The sequence below is a fragment of the Cherax quadricarinatus genome, chromosome 39, assembly GCF_038502225.1.
Source record: "Cherax quadricarinatus isolate ZL_2023a chromosome 39, ASM3850222v1, whole genome shotgun sequence".
Lineage (NCBI taxonomy): Eukaryota > Metazoa > Arthropoda > Malacostraca > Decapoda > Parastacidae > Cherax > Cherax quadricarinatus.
In genome coordinates, this window is record NC_091330.1 from 5,226,039 (window position 1) to 5,244,932 (window position 18,894).

Consider the following 18,894-nt stretch of genomic DNA (forward strand, 5'->3'; position numbering starts at 1 on the left):
TCTTCAGGATTATAAAAACCTATATAACAAATAATTATTATCATTTGTTAAGTGTCATTAATTCGAGAATCAGTAACAATTACCGTAACAGCACTTTATATATATATATATATATATATATATATATATATATATATATATATATATATATATATATATATATATATATATATATATATATATATAATATATATATATATATATATATATATATATATATATATATATATATATATATATATATATATATATATATATATATATGCAAAACAACCACTCTGAAAGAATAGAGAAATTCCAAGCGCTTTCGTGACTACTCACATTATCAAGGAACTATGAAAGTGAAGCATCCAAGGAAGCTATATAAGGGGTCGGCCAGCACCTCACTATCAGATCCCACAACGGTTAAACACGTGACGCGCGGCGAGCCAACTTGGACAGGTCCTTTGCAAAACTCACCCCCAAGCTATTTATTTGTCCAGTGTATTATTAAATTCTACCCAAATTCTATTAATTATAAATGGATAGAATTATAAATGGGTAGAATTTAATAATACACTGGACAAATAAATAGCTTGGGGGTGAGTTTTGCAAAGGACCTGTCCAAGTTGGCTCACTGCGCGTCACGTGTTTAACCGTTGTGGGATCTGATAGTGAGGTGCTGGCCGGACCCCTTATATAGGTTCCTTGGATGCTTCACTTTCATAGTTCCTTGATAATGTGTGTAGTCACGATAGCCCTTGGAATTTCTCTATTCTTTCAGAGTGGTTGTTTTGCATATTTTGAAATCACGTGTTTACTGTGATCTTATTGCATATATATATATATATATATATATATATATATATATATATATATATATATATATATATATATATATATATATATATAACAACACTGCGCTAGACAAGGATTCGAGCCAATGTTGTACTGGCCCGCCATTGTGAACGAGATCCTATGACGTTCGTAGGCTAGTATACCAAACAGAGATGAGAATGAAATCAGTATGGAAGCTCCCACACTACTGTATGTCCTCGGACCAAGAGTAACACGCCTAGCATGGCTGGGTGCTTGGTTCTTGTAGGATTGTGTGGTCCTGTGGGTTAAGGCGTCATGTGGTTCTCGCTCACAATGGTGGCCCAGTACAACATGGGTTCGAATCCTTGGCTACCGCTGTGTAGTTATTGATCAATATCACTCGTCCGTGGTTACAATATATATATATATATATATATATATACACGCACACGATACACGCAATAAAAACAAAGATAAAACTGGCAAGCAATAAAAACGCTCTACACAAACCAGTCAATCATTGTTGGAAGCGCCTGACACTGGTATCCATGATCTATGAAGCGTCAACAGGTACTCAAGCCACATTATTTAATATTTATTCTTCACACCTAAACAACATTCTTAACATATTTCCAACAGCATCGCGCTACAGACTCGACGTTCACACATCATTCTCTCACATCCTACTTTTTCCAGTCATTCCACAAGATATCATTCCACTTCATCACCCATTACACAAATGTTTCTCGCTAAAAATGATTAACGTTCGCTCACTGCATCCTGAATGTTACATAAATGTTGACGCATTTGTAATACGAGAGAAATTTTACCCAGGCTTATGACGAACGCTTCAGTCCTTCAGCTTGAAACACTTGATTAAAAAGTACTGATATGTTCCTCAGGAGTAGTGAACATTTTTGCTCATTTCTTAATTGCTTGTCACTGTAATCGGACGGAGGATCAAACCTGTGTCACACCTTTGGATGACCTACAAGAATTCGCTGCTTCTTAAAAAAAAAAAAAAATGGAAATATATCACTGAATTCCTAGGGATACAAGTACAAGTATCCACGAATTACGAATTACTAGGAATGGCTGCATAAACTGAAGTTTTCGACATTAGAAGCGTTTGAGGACCTGGAAAACAGGAGAGATACGGTCACATCGTGAAAGATACTCATAGTCATTGCCAGTATAGAATGTATTTTTAAATACGCGAAGCAGAACGGGGATCACAAACGGTACTTAAATGATCAAATAAGCTTGAGTGACATTGTGAACAGTGTTTTCAGTTTAGCGAGGGAGTGGTACTAGCCAGGGACAGAGGAAGCGGAGATAGACTCAGTATATGGCTTCAACCTTCTTCATAGCTTGCGAGGCAGGACCGGAAGCTGAAGTTCAACCCTTGCAAATATAAGCAGGAGAGTAAACACACACACACACACACACAAATATATATATGATCTGTATATTTCGATCCCCTTTTGGGATCCTCTTCTGCTGAAGAGGATCCCAGAAAGAGATCGAAATATACATATCAATTAAATTTCAGAGTGTATATTTCCCTTTGAATTATTATTGAGCATTGACAAGTGTTCATTATACTTGAGTTATCAATAATTAATAATAATAATAATAATAATAATAATAATAATAATCTACCGTACATTTACTTGCTTTCTTACATATGTACGGCCTTCTCCCTCTTCCCTAAAGTCACTCCTCCACGCCCACTAACTCTACCTCGGTCTCCTTACCCCTTCACCCTCTTCCCCCCGACCACAGACCGCACACCCATCCACGTAGCGGCTGAGAACGGCTTTACGCCCGTCGTCGACCTGCTGGCGGAGAAATACAAGGCCTCCGTAATGGACCGTACTAAGGACGGCTCAACTCTAGTACACATAGCCAGCCTGCACGGACACCCAGACACTGTTATGGCCTTCCTCAGAAAAGGTGGGTGATTGGGGGAGAGAGAGAGAGAGAGAGAGAGAGAGAGAGAGAGAGAGAGAGAGAGAGAGAGAGAGAGAGAGAGAGAGAGAGAGAGAGAGAGAGAGAGAGAGAGAGAGGTGAATACTTGGTTAAATCTTAAGTCATTTCTATAATTAATGCTAAGTTTTGTCTATACTAACAGACATTCATGATTAATTCGTTTTCCTAGCGATTATACTAATATGTACTAAGTATGTACTTAGTGAAAATTAGTGAACAGAGCACTCTCAGGTGATTACCTTTATGTAGTTACATTAGTCAGTAATATAATTTAAGTTTTCAGTTGCACCAGCACAGCACCTAAATAATGTTATTACACCTGTGTTTTCCTAACACCTAGGTGTTGTGGTCCCTTACAGGTGTGCCGCTACATATGCCAAACAGAAGCGGCGCCAGGTGCATACATACAGCAGCCCAGCGAGGTCATGTGGGTGTGGTCAACGCAATCCTTCACAAGGGTGAACACGTCGACGTAACTACCAACGTGAGACCCAACTTTTCTCTCTCATTCCAAAATAAAAACTAAGGCCGTACACTAAGACAAATTTCACTACTCTACCCGCAGTCTATAGCATCTAGTATTGTGATGCCTCTTATTTTCAGCACGTAAGATACCTATCAAGATCACGTAAGAATGAGGTTAATTATTATTCGAGTTCTGGTAGTGTGTTCTGTCAGGAAAGAGAAGTGTCTCTCTCCTGATACGGGTCATCATCAGGTGATGACCCCTAACCGGCCGAGCGTTTGTAATGGTTAGCAATTGTACAACTAGCTTGTACACACAAAGTCATTCCTTAACGTGCTAGTGAGGGTCGTCATCTGATTAAGGTCTGTATCAGTACTTTGTGAAGAGGGGGAGCATCACCTGGCTTGTTAGAGCCAGGTTCCATATCTGATTTAATAAGCAAATGGCTATTATATAGTAATATTCTAAGAGGGTTTTTAAGTGTTGTTTTATAGTTGTCTTCTGTGTCTGTCTACTGTTTCTTGTCATTCTTGTGTTCGGTTAGTATTTAAGCAAGAAAGTCTTTAATACATGTTTACTCTCATTACTCCTCCGCTTCTCTCACTCCTCCCTCCGCACGTCTCATTTCTTTCTCCAAACTTCACACTCCTCCTCCTATATATATTTCCCTTCCCCCACTTATTAAATCTTCCTCCACATCTCAAATTTCTTGCACACCCTTCACCCCTTCTCAGACACCTTTCAGATCTAGCTACGCCCTTTCTCACTCCTACCTTTACTGCTCATCCCTCCCTTCACACCTCTCACCCATTCCTCCATACTTCTTATCTATCCTTCCACCCCTCTAACCTCTCCCTCCTCCCTCCTTTCCCCCTCCCTCTACACTTATCCTTTTCCTTCTGCCCCCTCAGGATGGCTATTCAGCCCTGCACATAGCTGTCAATGCTGGGAAACCTGCAATGGTTGAAGCTCTTCTGGGCCACGGTGCCGACCTTACCATGCAAGGTCAGTACTTGTCAGTCTTGAAGGTGGTGGTGCGCTCCTGAAGGCTCAGGACGGTAGGCCGAATTTTCACCCATAATAAACTACATTATATATATTATGAAGCTCCAGGCAGGGTCGAGATTCGATCCTCACTTTTCCTTGTAGCTAGAAACTCTATACTTTTCAGCCAAGAGACCTGTGATGCTGAGGCATCTCCATCTCACGCAGGTGGTTCTGGCAGGGAGTCTGCTCTTCATCTGGCTGCCAAAGTCAAAGATGGGGAGAAGTGTGCAGAGATGCTCCTCAAGTCCGGCGCCGACGCTAACCTTCCCAAAGACGACGGTCAGACGCCGCTCCATCTTGCTGCCTACCACGGCAACCTGAAGACTCTCCAGCTGCTTCTTGAGGACGATAGTGCCAAGCCTTTCCTTCAGTCTAAGGTGTGCCTTTCTAGCTCTCTTGGGTTAAGGAGCGTTGTCTGTGTGCATTTTTGTCTAAACTGAAAAGTGTACAGGGAAAATTTCGTTCCAAGGAGTGCAGTTCAAGGGACTTGAACCGTTCCCAGTAATTGAGGTGTTTTATTGTACTTATACTTGCAGTGAAAGTTCTCTGTATATTCTCCAGGGTTGCAATTTTGCCTGCCTTGTTAGGCAGTTGGCACACGTTAGTATACAAGGGTATCTTACGTAAGTCATATGATGTTATCCAGGTTCAACAACTAGGTCAAGTGGAGTACCCAAATTAAGTACAGGACGATGTGACTACAGGTCAAGGGTAGTTATATATATATATTTTTTTTCTCAACAAGTCGGTCGTCTCCCACCGAGGCAGGGTGACTCAAAAAAGAAAGAAAATCCCCAAAAAGAAAATACTTTCATCATCATTCAACACTTTCACCACACTCACACATTATCACTGCTTTTGCAGAGGTGCTCAGAATACAACAGTTTAGAAGCATATACGTATAAAGATACACAACCTACCCCTCCAAACTGCCAATATCTCAAACCCCTCCTTTAAAGTGCAGGCATTGTACTTCCCATTTCCAGGACTCAAGTCCGACTATATGAAAATAACCGGTTTCCCTGAATCCCTTCACTAAATATTACCCTGCTCACACTCCAACAGATCGTCAGGTCCCAAGTATCATTCGTCTCCATTCACTCCTAACACGCTCATGCACGCTTGCTGGAAGTCCAAGCCCCTCGCCCACAAAACCTCCTTTACAAAACCTCCTTTATATATATATATGTCGTGCCGAATAGGCATAACTTGCGATCTTGGCTTAAATAGCAACGCTCATCTTGCCATATAGGACAAGCAAAAATTTGTGTATGCAATAATTTCGCCAAAATCATTCTGAACCTAACGAAAAAAATATATTTCACTGTGTTTGTTTAGTATTAAATTATTGTAAACAAATCTAAAATATATTTAGTTGGGTTAGGCTAAAATATATTGTTCTTGGTATAATAAGGTTAGGTAAGTTTTCTAACATTCTTTTGGAGCAAAATTAAAATTTTTTACATAAACATTAATGAAAAAATATATCTTTAAACGTATAAGAGAAAATTTTAGAAAGGACTTAATTTTAAGTGAGTTCTTGCTAATTGACCAGTTTTACATATTCGGCACGACATTATATATATATATATATATATATATATATATATATATATATATATATATATATATATATATATATTATATATATATATATATATATATATATATATATATATATATATATATAATTAGGTTACCTGTACCAGGTTTCTAGGGCAACCTTCCCCTCGGTCCGGGCACAGTCTACACCACCGGTTGTTGACCTGATCGATTTTGAGAGATACTTAACCTAACCTTGTCAAAACCGGTGTAAAAAAAAAAAAAGATCGTGAAACACTCATAGACCATTTAAGAATTTGTGCTTATGCATCCACTTTGTACTATATTTATGGTTCTTGTACGGCTGAGAAATTGTAGAATTGTACTGTGCATACATGACGGATCTTGTGTGTTCAGCTACTCTAATAAATTACTTTTCACCTTTCATGTCGTCTGCATGATTAATTATTTTTAGCGACCATTACCTGTTGAGTTTGTATAATTAGCTACAGTTTTTATTGTGTGTATCTTACATATTATTGCACATTTTTTCCGTAAGGAATAAACAGGTTAACAATAGAATCTCTCACGCTGCTTTTATCTTTCCACTGATTCTATAGTAACTAGTCCCCTCAAGGAAGGTTCCTTGATGTTGGTGAGGGGCTCTTGATTTAGGGAATTGGATCTGTGCTCCAGTTCCCCGAATTAAGCCTGAATGCCTTCCACATCCCCCCCCCCCAGGCGCTGTATAATCCTCCGGGTTTAGCGCTTCCCCCTTGATTATAATAATAATAATATAGTAACTAGTATTGGCTCTTGCCTGACTTTTTTCTTTTGTACGAGCTGGACAAGTCTTTTGAATTGCGTTGTGTTTTATTTTGTCGATGAAATCTTGCAAATAGATATGTGTACTCAAGAATTTACTCCCCCCCCCCACCCAAAAAAAGCGTTGAAAGTTAATTACTAAATCATTTAGCTGTTTATAAGAGAATTATCTTGTTAGGTACGATGATTCTCATGGGAATATTTTTGTGAGCCTTTGGGTAGCCGTCAAAAAAACAAAGAAATGTAGGCAAAGTTTGACAATTCCGATTTTTTGTTTTTAAACATACGAGTGTTTAATTTATTTTTAAGGCCATCCTGGAGCTCACAAAGGAAGTACCCAACTGAATTCCGTCCATAATATTTAACTTGCTCTTTTACAGGAGAATATTATAATATTCTAGCTGAAGATCTATGTGTTAATCTTGCCATTACCACCACCACCAGACTGGAGAGACACCGTTGCATTTAGCTTGCTCGTCTTGTAGAGTTGAGGCCGCTAAGATGTTGATCGATCACGTCCTCAAGAAGAGTGGCAAGGACGCCGTCGCTAAAATGGTCAATTCTAAAGTAAGTCTCAGAGATTGTGAGTGTACCACTGTGAAGTATTTTTTATTGAAGTGACTTTAATGTAATGTGTATCCTCTGGAAGGTGGGCGTCTTCGAAACTGTGCATGGCAAAGTGGGTTCTTTCTGTTAATTGGGTTTTCTGTAAAGTGGATATCCTGCATGATGAGGCTATATTCCTGATGGGCGACTTGGTTTTGGCAAATTATTCCAAGATCAGGTCATTTGTGCAGTTGTGTGCCTCTCGCTTCCCTCCCCCCCCCTCCTTAAAAATAACTTTATTAAGGCTTTCCGAAACTTCATCACTAAACGCGATTCTGCTGCAGAATAACCTGGGAGAGACGGCGCTGCACTACGCTGGCCGAGTCAACAAGAAGAACGCTACGTACAAGGCCGGTGAAGACCGGGAAATGGCCAACCTCCTGCTCACCAACGGCGCTCATCTCATGGTCGCTACCAGCAAGGTAACTGACTCCTTAAACAACAAAGATGTTTCTCGTGACATTTCTAATATTCTTCGAGTCATGTAAAAATATTCCGAATGAGTTTCCTTGCGGATGTTCGTGGTATCATCTCCTCCTGCGTCAAAATCTCTCACTTGTTTTCACTTTGAAGATGTACTTCGTATTGTCAGCGAGTCAAAAGCCAAGGATAATCTAGACAAAAGTCAACTGTGTGGCCTATTTCTTTTGGGGTCCTTTGATCCTCTTCCAACAGGATGTGACCCAAAGCAGTCAACTAATTCCTAGGTATCTGTTTACAGCTAAGTTAACATTAGCAGTAGACACTCGCATTTGAGTCCCGTCTCGCCCAGGAAAACCAAACTCAGGTTGCTTCCATTGTTAGCTAAATAACCTTCTACGATTTTTTTTTTTGAGAAGGACTCTGATGGATCATTCGTTTGAGGAAGTGATGGAGGCTCGATCCTCTGCTCACTCTTCAGCTGGAAGTGAGATAACCCCTAATAACACAGTCTGGTTTGACCCTCCCCTCTGCATAATTCCATTATCACTAAAATTATGTTCAAGTAAGTACCTCTTGGTGCCCGCTTGATCAAGTCTCAAGAGACTCATGATTTTCTGTAATGAAAAGCAACGAGCAAACATTTTTTGCTGGAAAAGATGTAATTATTTACGCTGGGTTCAAGAAATATTACGCCCTGAAGATTGAGTTCTGTAATTAGTTTATACACATGTTGTGAGGTCCTATATTGCCAGGCACAATAATCTTCTCAAAATGTATGTCAGAATCAATACACGCCCTTAAACACACACACACACACACACACACACACACATGCATACTCATACACCTAGCATACACACTCACACACACACATGCATACTCATACACCTAGCATACACACACACACACACCTCTATAACCAGTCACCATTATCAGGAGACTGTCAGCATTCGTAGTGCTAACATGTGTTCAATTCTCGTGGATTACATGTCAGAAGAGCATGGTACCAGAACCTCGCCTTCATACTTAACAGGAATTTCTTTACGTTATTCAGTTAGGTACGCCGAATTAGTCTGATTGGTCACGATACCGTAAAAGCAGCATATGTATAACGTAAATAAGGTAACAATTGATGAATTGTGTGCAAAGATCATGAGAGTGAACTGAAAGGAGAACAATGAAATAAGTAGTGACAAAGGGTTACCCTTTGCCATACCATACCCAGATGAATGCTAAGCTCTCTGCTCGTGATTTAATTAACTTAAAAATGTTTATATTGGGAATTGCATTAGATAGTAATGTCATTGACTTCCTAAAGAAAATTTAACACGTCAGTACGTACATTTATAAAGAGAGATAATATATATAAAAAGTTCATAGTTACATTTTGCTGTGCTTTAAACTTACTTCCAATTCTACATTCTTAAGAATAAATTCAATGAATATTGTATTTGCATTTAAATAAATCCAAAAAACTTCAACTCTTTAAAAAAAAAATGATTTAACCTACTACCACTTAGCCCAATCCAAATTATTTTCCACTTCTATTTATCTTATATCAGGGTCATACTGCAGTGCATGTAGAGTTAGGAACCCATAATATATGAATTAAGAAAGGAGAGAAAGCTCCAGCACCTGGACAAATTAAACTTGCTAACTCAATTTTTACAGAAATCTTGAAACAGGACTAAAACAGGTTTTGCTCCGTTACAGACGTCTGAGACGCCGATCCACTACGTGGCTACGTCGGGGAACGAGGCTGTCCTGGACGAGATGCTTCAGTTCGCTGCCCAGGATAAGGTTAGTATCACTGGGGAAGGTTAGTAACACAGGATAAGAATAGCAACACAGGGTAAGGTAACTATGGCATAGGGGAAGGTTAGTACTACAAGGCAAGGTTAGTACCACAGGGGAAAGTTAGTACCACAAGTCAAGGTTAGTACCACTGGACAAGATTAGTACCACAGGACAATGTTAGTACAAGACAGTGGTACAGAATTCAATATCCTGGAGAAAAGTTAAAAAAAAAAAATAAGAGGAAACTAACACCATGTTTTGAGCCGTCATGATGTTCTCATTGTTTCTTATTTAGAGTTACTAACCTCTTCATAATTTTTTCAGTATTTTCTTTGCCGGAATGTGAGCTAGAGTGCTGCATAAAATATATTTAAGTAATTTTGACATTTGAGCCTAATGCTGCAAAAGCTTCCTCAAAAATCTGACTTTTCTCCATAAATTCGTAAAAATGTCTCTCTCATCATGTTTTCGTGTAAAGTGTATAAACATTTTTTTTTGTCTTAATATTTCCAATCAATTGCCAGCTTTTCTATAACAAGACCAGAATCTTTAGTCATTCAGACGTTTACTTCCCCTCAACAGGTTCAGAAGCTAGTGAACATGCAGTCATCCAAAGGTTGGTCGCCGCTGTTGAACGCTGCCGAGAACGGTCACGAAGGGATCGTCTCTACGTTGCTCGACCACCACGCCAGAGTGGACGTGTTCGACAGCGAAGGCAAGGCCGCTCTTCACCTGGCCGCTGAACGCGGCTACAAGTTGGTGAGTCCCATGGATGCTGGTGTGGTGAATGCCGGTATAGAGAGATGGCGAATGCTGGGATAGAGACCTGATGAATATGGCACTTCGACATCATCTTCCATGGTCTCCCTTCCTCAGGTGTGCGACGCTCTGTTGACACATAAGGCTTTCGTCAACGCTCGAAGTATGTCCGGCTTGACGGCGCTTCACCTAGCAGCCATGAAGGGGTGCAACGATCTAGTGCGAGCCCTCATTACCAGACACCACGCCCAGAAGGAAGCCCTCACCCTGGTGAGTCTATGCCCAGAAAGAAACCCCTTGCCCTGGAAAAACCCTCACCTTGGCGAGTCTATATTCCTTCCGAGAGGCTCCCTGACTCGCTCTTGGGAGACGGAGGATGACACCTCCATTATTCATTGGACTGAGGGACCAAAAGGGTTTAGGGCTTCAGATAAAAATTAATGCCTTAGTATTTACCTTAATAACCAACATGGGTTTAGATTTCAACATGAATTATTATGGCCCATAATAATAATAATAATACTAATAATCTTCTCTTATTATTCTCCTCTTGAATTCTTAATGCTTTTATCATAATGTTGTCACCACTTTTGTTATTTTCTGATTCCTCTGATTGTTTCACTTCAACTTCAGAACCCAGATGAAAAATTTATGAAGATTTTAATTGACAGATATTAGTAATTGCAGTTACCAGCCTTGAGTATTATAATGGTTCACTAATAACCGAAATTTCGTCGATTTTTCATTCCCGGTTGTTGGAAAAGTTGTGAAATGTTTCTGCCATATTATTGTGACCTCTTTTACCCTTGGACTCATCATCTTGATGTTACTACAGACGAAACAGACGCCGCTGCACCTGGCAGCAGAGGAGAACCAGCTAGAAGTGTGCGACACACTGCTGCAGCTCGGGGCCGACTACAACGCTACTACTGACGCAGGGCAGAAGGCCGTTCACGTTGCCGCTATGCGCAACAACTCTGAAGTAGTGAAACTCTTCCTCAAGACCTCACCAGAGTTGGTCACTACAGCAGATAAGGTGCGAGATTATTGCACTTCGTGGTGTCATGGGGTGGAGGTTGTGGCGGTGATTTAGTCGTCAGGAAAAACAAGCGTCTTCCGACTGGTTAAGCATCCGTTGTCCTGCCAGAACTAAGCTTTCATCCCTTTCAAAAGAGCGATATACCTAGCATACATTAACACAATAATACATAAGAACACTGACATGTGATGACACTTTCTTTTGTCTATTGACTACATATACTACCTTATGATGTGATCTTCATTTGTTATAGGGCGGAGAGGAAAGCCAGCGGAAAGCCTTGGTAAAATGACCCAAAGCTTAATTCCACAGGTTCATTTTATAACTAAGATCCGAATCAGGTGAAAGTTTCACATTTTTCCACGACAAACCAAATGCTACAACTACCACCACTATAGATTTAATATACTTATAATTAAAACATTTGATTTTAAATCCACGACTAGCCCACGTATTAGAAATGACTTTTTAAATACAGTTCTACCTTGAGCGAAATGTCTTTATTCGTTTGGATAAATGGTTTATAAAACCGACAGGTTGATAAATGAGACACTTGTGCAACATTTGGGTATCTATTCTGGAAATATTTCTTTTGGACTGAAGAAGTTACTGACTGGCGAAACGTTTCCAGAATAAAAATATCCAAATGTAACGCAAGAGTCTCATTTATCAACATTGTGCTCAATAATAACCCACATGGGGACAGAAACTTAGGAGATTGATTGATCTGTATATTTCGACCCCCTTCTGGGATCCTCTTCAACAGATTACAAGAGTTCATTACATATTAGTTATTTATCAACACTGTCTTTATAACCTTACTCGGGAAGTATAGAAATCCTGTTGGTATAATCATCGTGGCGTAAATATGCAACTCTCAAGAATATAATAATAATAATAATAATAATAATAATAATAATAATAATAATATCTTTATTTACTACAAGTACATGTACAAGGTATATAGTCCTAGCTGACAAAAATGACATTCTACTATATAGAAACTCCCTTGTTATGCTCCTCATTTCGGGCAAATTAGGTCAGTGTCCCAGGATGCGACCCACACCAGTCGACTAACACCCAGGTACCCATTTTACTGATGGGGAACATAGACAACAGGTGGAAAGAAACACGTCCAATGTTTCTACTCCGGCTGGGAATCGAACCCAGGCCCTCGCCGTGTGAAGCGAGAGTGTTAGCCACCAGGCTATCCCTGTATTGCCACTAAAGATGCTCCTCAACCCTCCGTTCTTCTCTGTTATTATATTTACCATCGTCTCTTCCGCTATTTCAATTACTGCCCTCGCTACCACCTTCTCCACCACCAGGATGGTAACACGTGCGCCCACATCGCAGCGCTGCAGGGGTCTGTCGACGTGGTGAGAGAACTTATGCGACACAACAGAGGCGTTGTCATCAACGGCAAGAACCGTGTCGGGGAGTCTACTACCTTACACCTGGCTGCTGAGGGAGGTCACGCCAACCTTGTCAAGTTCCTCATCGAAAACGGCGCCTCGCCTAAGGCCGAGAACGGAGTACGTTCGTAATGTTTATTCACGAAAGAGGCAATGTAATAACTGATGTAGGTTATGTTAGTATACTTTGCTAAGTAATATTTTCCACATGGGAATCAATGTTAGTGCTTATATTTGTTTCGTCTATTCGCAAGTATGATTTATTTAGCGTTTGTTGACAATTATGGAACGATAATGATATAATATTTGTGTGTACTGACAGTCAGTATCCAAGAGCACTGATGTAATATTTGTGTTGTGGAACGATGTTAGTACAATACTTATGGGATTTGTTTACAGGTAGGGTTCACTGCTGTTCATCTGGCAGCCAGGTATGGCCACATCCAGGTGCTGGACACACTAAGAGAAGTCACCAGCCTGAGGATCACCAGCAAGAAGCTGGGTCTCTACGCTCTTCACGTCGCTGCCCACTACGGCCAGACAGGTCAGCTGTGGTAATGGACACGTCGAGGCAAGGCATGATTTTTTTTTCAAGTAGTTGTGTAAATAAAAAGACTGTAGTGACGGAATCATGAACCAAAAGTCAACAAGAGAAAGTGACCCCTTTATGTCAACAGTATTAGGTACATCAGCTATGTGCGACTTCTCGATTCTCAATAAACAAAAGCTTGTCATGTTTTCCTGTCGTATACTGTACTATTTACGAAAGATTTCACACATGATGTAATGAAATCTTTCAGCTGGATGACTAAGTGATGAAGATATCGTCAAGAATTCCACTATGACTTCATCAGCTTCAAGGTGTTCGTTCCAGTATTTACTATTACTAGTAAATTACCATCATAAAAACTCGAAAAGAAGTACATGCAATAACTCTGAAGTTTAGAACACATATAAAAGAGCACTGATTTGCCAGTAAAGTTGTAGATGGATGGGATAAACTATTTAGATAGCATCAAAAGTAGGTTAGAAAATACATTAGAGGGAATGGTGTTGGTAGGATCTGCCTAGCATGAGCCAGTAGGCCTATTACAGTCCTCTTGTTAGTTTATTCAACAAGAGCAAATACTGATATGTCTTTGTCTTTGGATGACCAGTTTAGGGAAACTAAGAACACATGAAAAAAGAATTAGACGATGACACTATGGAGGGTCATGGTAGCAGAGACCGCTGCAAGTTCTGTTCTCCTGTGTTCTTTATTCCTTTATTGGCCTGCCTGCTTGGGCAAGCCAATAAAAATATATTCGCCTAAATCACAACAGTTGCTGTGTTGTAGATCCCAAGATGATTCACAACACTCATGGATATGAAAACTTGATCCGTTTATCTTCGTTCATCCAGAGATCGTACGGGAGCTTCTCTCACACATCCCTGCTACCATCAAGTCTGAGCCACCCATCCTGAGCGGTGGGCGACCCTTTTTGCCGGACCTGGGGGCAGAGGCCGACCTCACGCCCCTCCACTTGGCCGCCCACGAAGGCAACGAGGGCGTGGTCAGGATCCTCTTCAACATCCCTGGGGTGCAGCCTGACGTCACCTCTAGACTCAATGTAAGTGTCAAATGCAGCAGATACATTTTCCATTTTTTTCTGATTTCCTATACGTATTTCCTCAAAGAATTATGATTTGGAGGGGGGAGTTAACATGCTGTTGGAGTGTGAGCAAGGTAACAATCATGGATTCAAGGAAACCTGCTAGGCAGATTTGAGTACTGGAGATGGAAAGTAGTGCTTGCAATCCAAGGGAGTGAAGATGCTTCAGTTCAGAGTCATTTGAATTGCAACGTCCGCACACTTCTAGCAAGACAACTACTGAGTGAATGTTGGTGAATTTCTTTCCTTCTCTGGGTCAACCAATCCCTGTGGAACACAGCCAATGTGGCAAAAAAAAAAATCAGATGTTTGCGTGTGCCACAGTTTCCTCTGGAAGAGTTTTATCACCACGACTTGTGTCCCTCCCACAGGGCTACATCCCACTCCACTTAGCGTGTATAGGTGGCCATACCTCAGTTGTCGGTCTCCTCCTCTCTAAGTCCACGAAGCAGGTCAGTGCTTGCCATATCTCTCTCTCTCTCTCTCTCTCTCTCTCTCTCTCTCTCTCTCTCTCTCTCTCTCTCTCTCTCTCTCTCTCTCTCTCTCTCTCTCTATTTCCTTCAGTATTTCAATGTATTTATTTTAGATTTGGTATATTCGTACACGCTTGTATACACTAGTCGATAATCTGGTATAAAATTAAAATTTTTATCCATGTTTCACTTGTCTCTTCCTGGTCAGGTCGCCAAAATGGACAAGCGTGGCAGGACTGGCCTTCATCTAGCTGCCATGCACGGTCACTATCACCTGGTGGCCCTCCTCATGGGCCAAGGGGCCGAGCTAGGGTCCAAGGATCGAGTAAGTGTTTTCGTAATGTTGAGCTAGATGCAAAATTACTGAGAGAGCAGGTGCAAAAACATAATACAGACGGCTAAAACTTCACACAGAACGAACCATTGTAATGAAAACAAACTTGGTCTGAGCCTATGTCTTATCTTCATTACTGTGAGAATGATTATTGAGCAGAATAGGATGATTAAGTGGGTCTATACATACACACACACACACACACATATATATATATATATATATATATATATATATATATATATGTATATATATATATATATATATATATATATGTATATATAAATAGATATCCGAGGTGGAAGGAAAGAATTAATGGTCATCTCAGGAAGTGTCAGACAGAGGGTGTAAAGGAGGTTTTAATTAAGTGGTAGGGGCTGGAGCATAAAACAGGCATATGTGAGCGCACTAGACCGGGGTGAGTGGCGCAAGTGATTTTAGGGATTTAACGTGTGCTGTTGAAGTGTGAGCAAGGTAACATTAATGAAGGCATTCAAGGACACTGGTTAGCCTAACTGGAGTCCTGGAGGAGTGAAGTACAGTGCCTGCACTCTTGGGCTGATACATTTCAAAGGGTCATTTGAATCGTGATGTCTGCGCACTGCTGGCCAGACAGCTACTGAAGGAATGATAGTTACTGTTTCCTCTGTTTGGGTCACCTTACCTTGGTGGGAGACGACTGATATAGTTAAGAGGAAAATTCCACCTACTTCTCGTAAAAAAAACACAGTCAGTCTCTTTCAAATCCACAGCTACATAATCTTCCACATTCTCTAGCAACTGCATCCTCTTCCATCCACACTCCATGAAAACTGAAGCACCCACTTTCTCCAGTCACCACCACAATAACCACTACAGATAAAGGTGGGTTCACTCTGAGAAAATTAAAACCATCATCAAGAGGGAAATTAGTAAAGAGGACTCAGCGTCAAAACTAAGCATCTTACAGGTCGGGTAGGTTCACCAGGACGGGTCCTGGACCGGGTCTTTTCCATCCGGTGACCCGGCAATATAACCAATGCAACACTTTCCTAACATACCACCATAGTATGTTCTCCCACGTCACCACAACTAAGAGGTATATATATCACACTTACTCCCACTACATTACGCACACATCATTTAATCTCCCCATTGAGATACAGCTTATTTTATCCCTCCCTCATCTTCAAAAACTACCATACCCCTTCGGAATAAAACTTCCTCCTTCTGTCTCGCTCACAGGACGGTTTGACGCCCCTCCACTACTGCGCTCGTGCAGGCCACCTGGAAGTAGTAAAACTACTAGTAGAGGCAGGTGCGTCTCCCGAAGACAAGTCGGTGGAAGGGAAGACACCGATCACCTTTGCTGTGGCCAGTGAGCACGTCGATGTTTACAACTACCTCATCAACAAGAAACACGACTCCTATAAACTACTGGAAGATAAAAAGGTTAGAAGGATAGAATACTCATCAATAGCAGAATAAACCGACAAGTATATTAATGAGATACAACATGTGGTTTATGTCGTTTGATTGAGAAGACGTTTCGTCCACCGAAGACCTTGTGCGAAGTTATTATGGATGCCCTAGCACTGGTAAACTAAGTTATTATGGATACCCTAGCATTGGTAAAAATGTAATTACATGTTCCCTACCACTGATAAAAAAATAATTAAAAGTTCCCTGCCTCTGGTAAAAAAAAATATTTAAAAGTTCCCTGCCCCTGCTAAAAAAAAACATAATTAAAAGTTTCCTGCCTCTGGTAAAAAAATATATATAAAAGTTCCCTGCGCCTGGTAAAATATAATTAAAAGTTCCCTGCCCCTGATAAAACAATGAAAAGTTCACTGCCTCTGGTAAAAAATATAAAAGTTTCATGCGCCTGGTAATTTTTTTTATAAAAAGTTTCCTGCCCCTGGCTAAGTCCCTGCCACTGGTAAAGTGATTAAGAATTCCCTGGCACTGGTAAACAAGTCATTAAGAGTTGCTTGTCCATAGTAAACAAGTCAATAGATTCGCAGTAAAACATTTTACCATGTTTTAAAGCATTGTACAGAACTATACACAACACTGCTAGTGTACAGTGGGTTATACTGAAACGTTCAGTGTTTTCCTGCATCACTCTGTATTCTACTGTGTGTGTTGCAGTACGTGCACGACCTGACGCTCATGAGCAAGAAACACAATCACTCGCCCTTGGAGGAATTCATCTTACTCTCGCCGGCGCCCGTAGACCTGGCCACCAAACTCGCCCACACACTCCTCATCCTCTCAGATAAGGTAGGTACGAGAGAGAGAGAGAGAGAGAGAGAGAGAGAGAGAGAGAGAGAGAGAGAGAGAGAGAGAGAGAGAGAGAGAGAGAGAGAGAGAGAGAGAGAGAGAGAGAGATAGAGAACTTGTTTGTGAATGTAGGGGACGCTGGAGAATTTTAAACACAGAAGAGTCACCTGCCATGTACAAGGTTATGGAATCTTTTGCTCTGCCTGAACGTGTAAGTTTCCAGCGCTTCCCTCAGTCTAACTGCTTAATTGGGTTTTTAATCCCATCGGTTACATGAAGGTCGTTAAGGCTGCATATTACTTGCTCACCATCAATCAAGGATCCTTCAGTTAAAACAGTGATTAAACTCTCAGTGTATTTAGAGAAAAATAAACATTATTAAATTCCCAGGTAAGCAACACAGGCTTAGGGATCACATAGCACCTCTGGAATGAGATTAAATCAAACTTTATCTCAAATGGATATTATGTTGTTTAGACAAAGATAACCTCCACTTAGTGAGTTCTGAGTATTCTGGTTGACTTTAGGCAGAAAACGTATACAAAATAATTGAGACGTGGACACAGTGTATGTGTTGTTTTGGGATCACGAGAGATAAACATCTCCCGGTGTATCTTTCCTTGCGTTTCAGTAAACATTCTCAAACTTTTTATCCTTTTGTATACAACCATAACAATAATATACAATAATATATATATGTCGTGAATAGGCAGAACTTGCCGTCTTGGCTTAAATAGCAACGCTCATCTTGCCACATATATTTGTGTATGCAATAATCGCCAAAATCATTCTGAACCAAACGAAAAAATTATATTTGATTGTGTTTATTTAGTACTAAATTACTGTAAACAAATCTAAAATATATTTAGTTGGTTTAGGCTAAAATAAATTGTTCTTGTTATAATAAGGTTAGGTAAGTTTTCTAAGATTCTTTTGGTGCAAAATTAAAATTTTTTACATTAACATTAATGAAAAAAATATAATTTTAGAAAGGACTTAATATGAGTTCTTGCATTCATCATATTCACGACATATATATATATATATATATATATATATATATATATATATATATATATATATATATATATATATATATATAATAATAATAATCATCATCTGTCACTGCACTTATCATGAACACCTGCACCTGGATCGTATGCACAAACATCTGTGCTCCTCAATGACCTGACTTTGGACCGTAAGTTACCACTGTCTGTAGCACGGTATGTTGGGCAGTTTGACCTGACTTGGTGTTGTTACCCCGTCCCCCGATGTATAGGCCAGATTTATGTTGCCTGTAACGTTCCTGTGGTCTAAACTTATTAACCCCTTTTAATCTTGGTTTGGCTCAAAGCTGGACGTAGTCGACTGATTTTTTTTTTCGCTATTGACTTTTAACTCGTTGCTGATTTTTCTCTCTCTCTCTCTCTCTCTCTCTCTCTCTCTCTCTCTCTCTCTCTC

The 18,894-nt window shown here is 40.2% G+C and overlaps 1 protein-coding gene across 1 annotated transcript in view; it reads left to right on the forward strand.

The window, feature by feature from the left end:
* The window catches only part of LOC128696414 (serine/threonine-protein phosphatase 6 regulatory ankyrin repeat subunit B-like), a 46,791-nt gene that overhangs the window by 13,126 nt on the left and 14,771 nt on the right, over nucleotides 1-18,894 (forward strand). Inside the window, exons 4-20 of the mRNA XM_070092235.1 lie at nucleotides 2,584-2,754; nucleotides 3,150-3,274; nucleotides 4,168-4,261; nucleotides 4,469-4,680; nucleotides 7,115-7,237; nucleotides 7,561-7,698; nucleotides 9,413-9,499; nucleotides 10,079-10,255; nucleotides 10,373-10,525; nucleotides 11,091-11,291; nucleotides 12,623-12,829; nucleotides 13,109-13,253; nucleotides 14,111-14,319; nucleotides 14,733-14,813; nucleotides 15,043-15,159; nucleotides 16,393-16,599; nucleotides 17,299-17,430. Coding sequence (XP_069948336.1) covers nucleotides 2,584-2,754; nucleotides 3,150-3,274; nucleotides 4,168-4,261; nucleotides 4,469-4,680; nucleotides 7,115-7,237; nucleotides 7,561-7,698; nucleotides 9,413-9,499; nucleotides 10,079-10,255; nucleotides 10,373-10,525; nucleotides 11,091-11,291; nucleotides 12,623-12,829; nucleotides 13,109-13,253; nucleotides 14,111-14,319; nucleotides 14,733-14,813; nucleotides 15,043-15,159; nucleotides 16,393-16,599; nucleotides 17,299-17,430 — 2,579 coding nt within the window. The remainder of the gene's footprint in view (nucleotides 1-2,583; nucleotides 2,755-3,149; nucleotides 3,275-4,167; nucleotides 4,262-4,468; nucleotides 4,681-7,114; nucleotides 7,238-7,560; nucleotides 7,699-9,412; nucleotides 9,500-10,078; nucleotides 10,256-10,372; nucleotides 10,526-11,090; nucleotides 11,292-12,622; nucleotides 12,830-13,108; nucleotides 13,254-14,110; nucleotides 14,320-14,732; nucleotides 14,814-15,042; nucleotides 15,160-16,392; nucleotides 16,600-17,298; nucleotides 17,431-18,894) is intronic.